Here is a 10,160-nt window from a genome sequence, read left to right on the forward strand (position 1 = left end):
ACTGATCTGAAGGATGCTGGGAAAATATCCTCGTGTGGAGTCGTGTCCCTGGTCAGCAGCTTGCCTCTGTTCTTAGGTGCCCGGAGGAGGATTGCATTCTGCAGACAGCTGAGAAGTGGCCAAGCCTAGGAGATCAGGGTCAAGTGCCCTGTCCGCTCCTGGTCCAGCCGAGGGGACCTCTGGCGATGACTTACAGGTGGAGCAGATAACAAAAGTATGGAATTAGGATAGGGAAAGTATAAGAAAAGGAGTTCTCCAAGGAAAAAGCTGTTGGAAGATGCCACCTAATTTCTCATTAACTGAGGTCTCCACCTTATCCCCTCTGAGCCCCCTTCTGTGCCTCTGACCTAGGACAGAGACTCATGCCCTTGATTGTGGCACGTGTCGAAATTGGTCTGGTGAAACAGAAGGCTTAGACAATGACAAGTGTGGACATAAAAGATCAGAAGGATAGTTCTGATAATTAGTATTCTTTATTAAGCACCAACTGATATATGCTCCCTCACACAGGGAACATTCAAAAGACAAAGTCCTTGCCTGTCCTCAGAAAAATGTACCCTCCACAGCATGTTTTCTTAACCTCATGTCTGCCATCCTTAGGATGTCCATGAATAGCCCTCTGGGGGAGCTGGGGGAATTTGTTAACTGCCTGAAGTTGTTTGCAGAATTGTGCATGAAAGTGTACACAAGCATTTTCTTGAGGAAGGAGGTGCCCAGCTTTCATCAGATTCTCAAAAGGGTCTAGGGACCTAAAAAGGGTTTCGAATCCCTACTTGAGACATCCAGATGTCTTCTCTGTAGGTTAGCATTTCCCAGCCTACAGGCCTAGGACCACCTGCATCAGAATTACCTGGAACGCCTATATACAGGCAAGTTCTTGGCCTCCAGCCAAAGCTCCTGGGTCAGTCTTTCAGGGGTGGGGTCTTGGAAGTTGTTTTGGGAATACTGATTATGATGCATACCCAAATAAAAGAACCGTGTTTCTGAGTTCATGTGTCTATAGCAATCAGCTCATAAATAGGGGATTAATGTTAAAGTGGGGGCAGTGTGCGCTGGTCTCTTGTATCTCTCTTTGGGAGAGAACCCCAGATGTAAGCTGTTTTGGTTGGTGGGGAGGGGACTGAAGTCCTGTTGGGATGTGTCCCCACCCCCTTTTGTGGCACTGATTGAACTAGAATGTCCAGGGGGAGGGCAGCAGTTCTGGCCCAGGGCTGGGGCAGGCCAGCCAGCCAAAGACAGAGGTGTGGTTTTGGTCTGAGCATTCTATGACTGAGTTAATCCCTCCATGACATTCCATCTCAAATCCTGCAGCCTCCCATCTCTCCAGACAAACCAGTCGCAGGATCTTGCCTGGGCCCTAAGGCTGACGTGTCTGTTCCTTCTCTCTTGGCCTGAGCCCACCTGGCCACCTCCCTTGAAGACAATGGTAGATTTTGGAACAGAAATAACCCAGAAGGCCTCTATCTCAACCTGCCAATCCCTGGCTTTACTCCTCCTCCATCTTCTCCCGAATCTCTGCCGGCAGGCCCTCATAAAGGGTGTCCTCCACCAGGAGCCCCACCTTCTTGAGTCCTCCACAGTTGCCCAGTTCTTCTGGCAGTGCCTCCAACCGGTTGCCCTTAAGCTCCAGGCGGCTGAGGGCCCTGAGGGCCCCTACCTGGGGTGACAGGTGACTCAGGTGGTTGTAGCCCAGCAGCAATGTCCGCAGCTTGCAGCAGAAGAAGATCTCGTCAGGCAGGGCCTCCAGAGCATTGTAAGAGAGAGCCAAGTGCTGCAGGTTCTGGAGCAGACCTAGCTCGGGGGGCAGGGAACGCAGCCCATTGTGGGAGACGTCCAGCAGACGGAGGCCAGAGCACATGCCCAGCTGGGTGGGCAGGGCCTCTAGCTTGTTGTGGCTGAGGTAGAGCTGCTCCAGGACCCGGAGCTTACGCACATGCTCAGGGACGTAAGCTATCTGGTTGTGCCACAGCCTGAGAGTGACCAGCTTGCGACAGTGCTGGAAGCTGAGAATCTCCTCAATGGACCGCAGGTGGTTGTCCTTGAGGTCAAGTTCCTGCAGTGCGCCCAAGCTGAAGACGGCATGAGGGATGCGCTCCAGCCCACAGGCCACCAGTTCCAGCTCTCGCAGCACCGCCAGCTTCTTGAGGCTGTTAAGGGCCAGCAGGCGGGCCCCGTCATTGTGCAGGCTGAGCCGCTGCAGGTGGCTGGCCACATCAGTCACACTGGCTGGGACCTTGCCGGCATTGCTCCGCAGAGACAACACCTTGAGCTGCTTCAGCTCCCGGAGGCTCTCGAGGGTGGCCGCCCGAGCCAGCTCTGGGGGAAAAAGTCCCTCAAGGTGTAGCTCCTCCAGGCCACGCAGCCCAAACACCCAGAGGGGCACTTCGCGGAGCTCCTCACACTTGATGCGAATGACCTTCAGGCGGTCCCGCAGGAAGATCTGCGAGGAGAAGGGCAGCCTGGCAGGAGAGTGGAGCAAGCTGAGCTCCTGCAGGTGCACCAGCTGTGACAGAGCCGGGGGGAAGGTGATATCACCGATGGCCTCCAGCCGGAGTGCCTCTACCTCGCTGAGCTCGAAGACGGTGTCAGGCAGTCCTGGGAGCATGCAGAGGGCCAGCTCCAGCTGGCCCTTGGCATTGCGCTGCAGCTTCTGACGAAGCTTCTCGGGCGTCCACTCATGGTTGAGGTTGAGCTGCTTCAGGCGGCTCTCGCTGACCTCAGAAAGGAAGACAGCAAAGCGCTTGGAGTACAGTGGGTCATACTGGTCGATGAGGTGTAGCATGAAGGCAAAGTCGTTCTTGACGTCGGGGATGTCACCCATGCCAGTGTCCTCCCGAACGGAACGGAAGGAGTATTCCTTGAGGGGCCGGTGGAAGAGCCAGTAGAGTGTATAGAGGCAGGTGATGCCGTAAACACACACGAATGAGATGTAGCAGAAAGCCAGCTTGGAGAAGAGGTGGGCCTTGGTGTGGTTGCAGCAGAAGCTGGCATAGCCCGTGAACCTTGAAGTTTCTACCGTGCAGGTCACCACAAAGCTGATCTTCTCCACATAGATGAGGTTGTAGACCAGGATGGCAAAGAACTTGCAGACTTTGAGCACCATTTGCCGGATATACATGGTGTATAAAATGTCCCCCTCCTCCACGTGCACGCGGAACTTCCTCACCTTTTCAAACAGGGCTTTGGCCTGCTCGCCTTCCTTCTTGTCCAACAGGGTGACAACTGGCGGCTCACTCACCACCTTCTCAGGCTCTGCCGCCACCTTCCCCTTCTCGCCCTCCCCTGCCTTCCCCAGCCCTGCCCCAGCTTCCATAGTCGCTGTTGCCCGTCCAGTGGAATGGCCCTTACGGTTCTCCCCAGAAACCTCAGAAAGGGCCCGGGTGGTCCACGGCGAGTCAAAACACTTGCCCAGGATGGAGGTGAAGTGCTCGATCTTGGAGCTGGTACCAGGGAACTTGAACCAGAAGCTGGTGCAGACCATGAAGATGAGCGTGTGAATGACGACCAGGTAGGGGAAGTACTTGGGGTACCAGTGGAGGGCCTCCTCGTAGCAGAGCTGGTTAATGAAGCTGTACTGCTGCAGGTCCAGATTGTTCTTGAGGCCGCTCACCTCCTGGAGCCCCTCCATCTGCTCAGAGAGCCCCTGCAGCAGCAGTTGCCGACATGGGGCCTCAGACAAGTTCTCCCGGGGTTCATGACTGGGCAGACAGATGATCTTGTCCTGTGTCACCTGGTGATGGGGGAAAGGGGGACAGAGGGTGAGGGAACTGGGGAACTGGGAGAAAAGGAGGCTGCGATGGGAGGTTCCAATCCCTGACTGTCCCCAGCCAGCTGTGACTTTGGTAGTCACTAAACCTGAGCATTGGTTTTTGTGTGAAAAAAAGAGTCAGGTTGAATTGTGTCCCCCTAAAAGATGTTGAAGTTCTAACCCCCAATAGCTGTGAATGTTTGGATATAGTCTTTGCAGAGCAGATGTAATCAGTCAAGATGAGGTTATCAGGACGAGCTATAAACCAATATAACTGTGACCTTTTAGAAAGGGGGAAATCTGGACCCAGACACACACACATTGAGAGAAGATGCTATGAAGTTAGAGGGAGAACATCTATAAACCCAGTGCTCGAGGCCACCTAGGAGTAGCGTGGAACAGATTCTCACTGACAGCCCTGGGAAGAAACCAGCCCTACCCACACTGATTTCAGACTTCTATAGTCTCCAGGACTGTAAGACAATAAATTTGTTTAAGTCACCCAATTTGTGATACTTTGTTATTGACAGCCCTAGTAAACGAATAAGGTGACTGTAGGTCTTCCTAGGTTCCAGGGACAAAAGTATCATAGAAGTATGAACTACTATGGCTATGCGCAGAACTTTGGTACTGTTGCCGGTGGTGGCGGGAATGAGGAGGGTTCAGAACTGGTCTGCGAGTGTAGAAAACTGGGGCTTTCCCTTCCTTGGATAACAGGAAGACTTCCGCAATTCCCCAGGTCCCGCCCCCACAGACCACGCCCTCCAAAGCCCTCCCCTCCGCCAAGCCCTGCCCCTATGCAGACCTCACCTCTCCAGCCCCTCATTCAGGCCCTGCTCCCTGCAGGCCCCGCCCCTGCTGCTTCCGCCTGATCCGGGCCCCGTCCCTTGCTTAGCCCCTTACCTGGAGGGTGCAGCCGAAGACCCCGATCATGAGCATAGCCACCGTGAGGTACTCGGCCAGCACGTCCCACCAGGGTTTGAGCAACTTGAAAGCTGGCTGCTGCTCGGAGAACTGCTTGAACTCAGCCACCGGAATCATTCTGACTGTGGGAGGGGAGGAGGCGGGGGTGCAGAGACTCTCAGGCAGAGGCGCCTGGTGGTGGGCCCCCTTGGAACCAGACGCGCGCCTCTGCTCCTGATGCGAGTTCCCCTGTGCCAAAATCTGTCAGAACCCAGGAGCTGTGTGTCCCCTTCCCCTCTCTCCCAGATTTCACCTTCCAGGAGCCCAGCGACTACTGTTCTCACCACTTCTGCTCCTCTGCCCCAATGTGAAGCTGCCTGCCCTCTCAGAGCTCAGGAGTGGCTGTCCACCAGCTAGCCCCGGTGGCCTTCTCCTGGAACCCAAGCATCCCCTCCCACCCTTGATGCACACGGAGTCCAAAACACTCCCTCTGCTACTCTCCCGACTCCGGACAGTGTCCAGGTGTCCAGTCCCAGCTCTCTCCCTCACTGGAACGGAGGATGTCCCAAGGTTCAGGACTTCCTGGGCCGCCTGCCACCCCCCTGTAGGGTGCTTGGGGCAGCACCTCCAACTTCCAACCGGAAAAGCAAGCTGGAGTCTGGCTCTGGTTACAGGCCCCAGGGTCAGGGAGTGGCAAAACCGAAAGTTGGTCAGCGTGGGTGAGGGGTGGGGCTAGGGGTGTATGACCAGGACACCTGGTTTTCTAGAGGGGCTGGTGCCCAGAATCAAAGGCAGAAAACAGACACCTGGGATCTGAGAGGCAGGGACAGGGAGGTGCCAAGGTGGGCGAGGCTGTGGCAGAGGATCAGGAAATGAGAAATTTGGGGAGAGAAAACCAGGGTGACACCTACAACTGGGACAGGGCTGGGCTGCCAGGCTCCTGGGCAGCTGGCCCACTGTCTGTCCCTGGGTTTCACTTTAGACCAAGGTATCATTATTCTAGATGCAGATGGCAGACACAAGTCAAACAGTAGTTTGGGCCACAAGCTGGGACCTGGGAGCCTCCCTCTTCCTCTCTCCTCAAGGCTGGAAGTGGAAGGAGTGGGAGGCAGGAAGGCCCCTATAGCCTCGGGGCTGGGGAGGGGGGCTCCTAGGCCAGCCGCCCCTCCCGGCATCTATGGTCCCCAATCCACAGCTCTCATTTTCTCGCAAAGGGTTTCCTGGAATCTGCTGTCCTAATCCTGATAGTGTGTCACTGGGTGCAGACTGGGTGAGGAAGGGAGCATCTGGGCTGCCAGCCGGTCCTCCAGCCCTCCACGCATTTCCGAGGGGGGAACCTTATCTCTGTCCCACATCTCAGCCAATTGCTCTGATACATCCACACCTCCCTTTTCAGTCCCCTCTTCCCTTGAAAGCCTCCGTGTGACTCCTGGGTGAGGACTAGGTGGGAGTGGATGAGGCCCCACCCACTTAATCCTACTTTATACTGGGATGGGGATGGGTTTGAAAGGGGCAGGCTCACGCCTGCCCACACTGGGACTCCTGGGCTCCCTGACTCAGGCCCTGACTCAGCCAGCGCCAGGAACATAAAAGGTGGTGCAGAGAACACAAGATCCCTTATAAAATGACCCATCTCCTCATGCCCAGCTTTACACCGTCCTAAACAAAAAGCCAAGTAAAAATGCCCAGTGCATCCCCGTCAGTCTCAGTCACCAGGGAATGTGACAGAAATGCATCCAGGGCATCTGAACAGCCCCCAGAGGCTGAAGGTACATTGCAGCCACTGAAAGAGACACCTGGGGGCATTCTGAAGTGTGCACATTGGTACATGTGGGCATAAGTGCAAGTACACATAAGTGGAGTGAGGGGAGACCCGGGACCAGGGAGCCACCACATGCATACCTGGCCACCCACTGTCCCCCCTGCCCTGGCTACCTGTCCCTACAACGGACGCTGCTCAGCTGTTTAACCTAAGAACAGTAACTCTGGGGGCTGCAGCAGAAATGTCACACATAGTTTGGGACTAACTTCCTGCCTAAGTCCCTGCCGCTCTTCTGGACCCATCTCACAATGGTGGAAGCTCCCCCATCTGCCATCTCCAGTCCACGATCAAAGGCAAGAAAGCGGAGACCGCCCCCCCCAAGGTCCCCAACAGATGGCCCAGTGGCTCCCATGGAACAAAGTGCATACACAACACCATCAGAGGCAGACACGGGGGGTTATCATTATGTGTCTCCATGACTCAAACGTGATTGTTGGAACCTGCTATTAAGATTCCGCAGACACAGGCTGGCCCCTTTGTCTGAGCAGGGCTAGTGGGGAGGTCTGGAAAAAAAAGACTTTCAGGATGAGGGAGGACCCTAAAAAAAACGATGGGACCACACATGCAACTTAGAGCTACCAGACGGTTTCAATGCCTTGTTTTATCCCGACTCAGTGAGCATGGGTGATGGAACCTTTTTTTCCCCTAGACTCAGAGGGAGAGGAATAACTTGCTCAAGGTTTCGCAGCTCCAAATGGCATTTGAGGCACGACCCCCAAGTCCCCCACCTGTTTGATTGTATCTACTCTGTTCCATTTGGGGAGAAAACCTCTCGCTGAGACCAGCATCTTTGTCAAAAGAACCTCAGTGCAGGGTTCCAGCAGGGGAGAGATGGGGGGATGGCTGCTCCGTAAAGCAGGCTGGAGAGGGGTCTCTGTCAGCCTAGGACCAGGCACATGCCATCTACCCAGCCTTAGCTCTGCCCATCCATGCCTGACCTTGCTTCTCCTCTGTCAGGCCCTCCCGGAGCCCCCAGCTTGCCTGCAAAAACAGGGTGGTGGTGGATGTTCTTGGTCCAGCCCCTGCCCCCAACCACAGCCCATTCTAAGGTGCGAGGGAGACTCAGGGGCAGTTGTCAGCCCCGGATCAGGCTCTGGAGGGCACAAAGTCTAAACTTAGACTTTTACAAAAGGGAGAAACTGAGCCCTGGGTGGAGGAGGGTTATCCTTTAGTAGCAGATCTTGGGGTAGACCCCGCACCTGGGGACACCCAACCTACTACTTTTCCAAGCTGTTCTGACAGGACTTGGGGGTCTTGGGGGAGGCTTGAGGTTCAAAAGTCCCAGAGGGCGCATGCCTGGGGAGAACCCCAAGTGGTGGTTCTGGGGCCTTGAGGGGCTTACAGAGATGAGTTATCTCTGTTGTCTTGGCGGCCAAGGAGAGGGGAACATGATCAAGGTCCCCGGGGTCGCTCCCAGAGTGTTGATCTTCACTCGGTCCTCGGCCCCTGCACAGCGCCCTTAGCCTGGCCAGGGCCTATCCTCTCTCTGTCGCCACCCCCTCCCCAGTTCCCAGCTCCCGTGTGCCAGCCACAGTGCCAGCCGCACCTGGAGAGGCCCTCCCGTGGGCCCGACCCCCACCCCGCCGCCTGGTCCCCAGGAGCGGAGAGCTACTCACTCACCTCTCAGGGCTGACGCTGGGCCCAACTCGTGGGTCCCTGGGAGTGAAGCGGCCGGGACTCCTGAGAAGTTAGTTCCCGGACCAGGCTGGGTGAGTCAGGGCGGGCGGGACGGGAGCCGGGAGCCGCCCCGCCCCGCCCACCTGACGTCTGGGTCCTGCCTACCTCCTTGCGCTCCCAGGTGGCCCCGGACTCCTGGCGCCCTGGGATCTCTGGAGGAGGGCAACTCTAATCCTGCTCTTCCAGAGGTGGGGCCAGGGACCGGCCACAGGAGTAGGAGCCTTGAAGTCTTGGCTTGGCTGCCGTCGGGCGGGACCCGGCCTGGGGCGTACTGAGAGGCATCCGAGGCACTGCACACCCAAAGTCAGCCTGCGGGCGCTCTTCTGGAATCCAGGCTTGTATAGACCGGTCGAAAAGCGTGGAACTGCCGCCTCCTCCCCCACCCCAAGGTGCAACCACCTGGTTTTGAGGCTCAACCAAGAACCCGCAACCAAGGTCCAGGGTCTGGAGCAGGAGGGGTTCTAACCCCCTTCCTTCTCTGAACACCCATACAGGAAGTTAGGCAGAGTGGGGACGCTGCCTGTCTGACCGTGCCCAGCCTTGAGGCTGGCCCTCCATTGGGGAAAGACGGGAAGTGAGCTGCTCCCAGGTCCTTGGGGATGGGGGGTGGGGTGCAGGGGACAGAGGGCTCTGGGAGCTGGGCTCGAGCCCAGTCTGGGAGGCGGGCTTCTAGACAGGATGACACTGCCTCCCCACCCCATTCTTTTCTCCCCCATGCCCACCCTTTCCTTTCTACGGAGGGAGGTCTGGGTTGGGTCTTAGACTAGCCAATTGCCCAATTCAGCTGGGAGGTATGTGCGGTTGAACCTTGATCTGCTTTGTCTACAAAACAAGGAGATTTAGCCTAGAGCGAGAGAGTGAGACTCCTCCCTCACTGGGACAAAGAAGCCCTAGAGTTTGCCAGATTAGAGACCTCCTAAGACCTGAAACCTTGGCGTCTGGGATTCCCTAAGCTTAGATTCCTCTGTTGAAACTCTGCGTGCCACCCTCTAGGACTCAACCTATGTGAAGTCCTGGGCTCCCTCTGAGGAAGAGCCACGTGAGACAGATAATGTCTCCCTCTCCTTCGGTGGCCTCTTCCTGCCTCCAGATAGCTTCTTGGTACTCATGGCCTGGGGTTCGTTTCCAGCTTTGTTCCAGAATGAGCATCCAGCTTGGCACACTTGTGCAACAGTGTGAGGCCACTGGGCTGGAAGCCCCATGAGCCCCAGGCATAGATGGGTCTCTTCTGCTCCCTGCTGTGTCCTCAGCACTTGGAATGGTGCCAAGCACATGGTCATGGGCATTTGGTTAATGATGAATGAGTGGATGATTGAAGTGTCATATTAATTCTGGCTCTTCTAGTTGCAGACCCTGAGAAAAGGGATTGGATGCAAATAGTTCATCTAGAAGGTGACCTCAGCAAGCACTAACGGTGGGGCAGTGGGGAGATGAGACTGAGAAGGGAAGGGAGTCAGAAAGCCTTGATGAGGGTGAGCCAATGAGGGTGAATGAGCTGGTTTCCACTGTGGGCAACTGAGGCTTCATTCTTCTGAGGAGCTCTGGGGAATGGTGAGGGCGAGGGAGTTAAAGTATTGATGCACCGGGTCTCGTCCGTCTTGACTGAGGGATGCTCTGGAGAAGAGGGATATAGGGGTGTTAACTCCATTAACTCCATGACCCTTCCCTGACCGTGGATGCTCAGGTTATATGGAGGGGGCACTCAGGAATCTGCCGCAGGTACAGACACTTGAGTGGAATGGCTGGGTCGTAGGGCAGACAATATACACAATGCTTCCCCGTTGTCTAGAAAGACTGCCCTTTATGTTTCCATTGGTAAGGTGTGAGTTTTCCCACATCGATAATACCGACTTTTTAAAAATTGTGGTAAAATACATATAAACAGAATTTACCCTCTTAACCATTTTTAAGTGTAGAGTTTAAGTACATTCGTAAGTACATTCATAATGTTCTGCATTAAGTACATTCATAATGTTCTGCAACCATCCTCACCATCCATTTCCAGATTTT

The 10,160-nt window shown here is 55.5% G+C and overlaps 1 protein-coding gene across 1 annotated transcript; it reads right to left on the reverse strand.

Annotated features, from left to right (window-relative positions):
- Positions 1–454: 454 nt before the first annotated feature.
- LRRC8E (leucine rich repeat containing 8 VRAC subunit E) lies at positions 455–8,209 on the reverse strand. The gene is made up of 3 exons (XM_006917227.3): positions 8,094–8,209; positions 4,652–4,794; positions 455–3,730 (listed from the first exon to the last, which is right to left on the reverse strand). The coding sequence occupies exons 2-3, from the start codon at positions 4,787–4,789 to the stop codon at positions 1,487–1,489; spliced, it is 2,382 nt and encodes a 793-aa protein (XP_006917289.1). The 5' UTR covers positions 4,790–4,794; positions 8,094–8,209; the 3' UTR covers positions 455–1,486.
- Between the last annotated feature and the right edge of the window lie 1,951 nt (positions 8,210–10,160).

Source organism: Pteropus alecto, unplaced genomic scaffold, assembly GCF_000325575.1.
Source record: "Pteropus alecto unplaced genomic scaffold, ASM32557v1 scaffold37, whole genome shotgun sequence".
In the NCBI taxonomy this organism is placed as follows: Eukaryota; Metazoa; Chordata; class Mammalia; order Chiroptera; family Pteropodidae; genus Pteropus; species Pteropus alecto.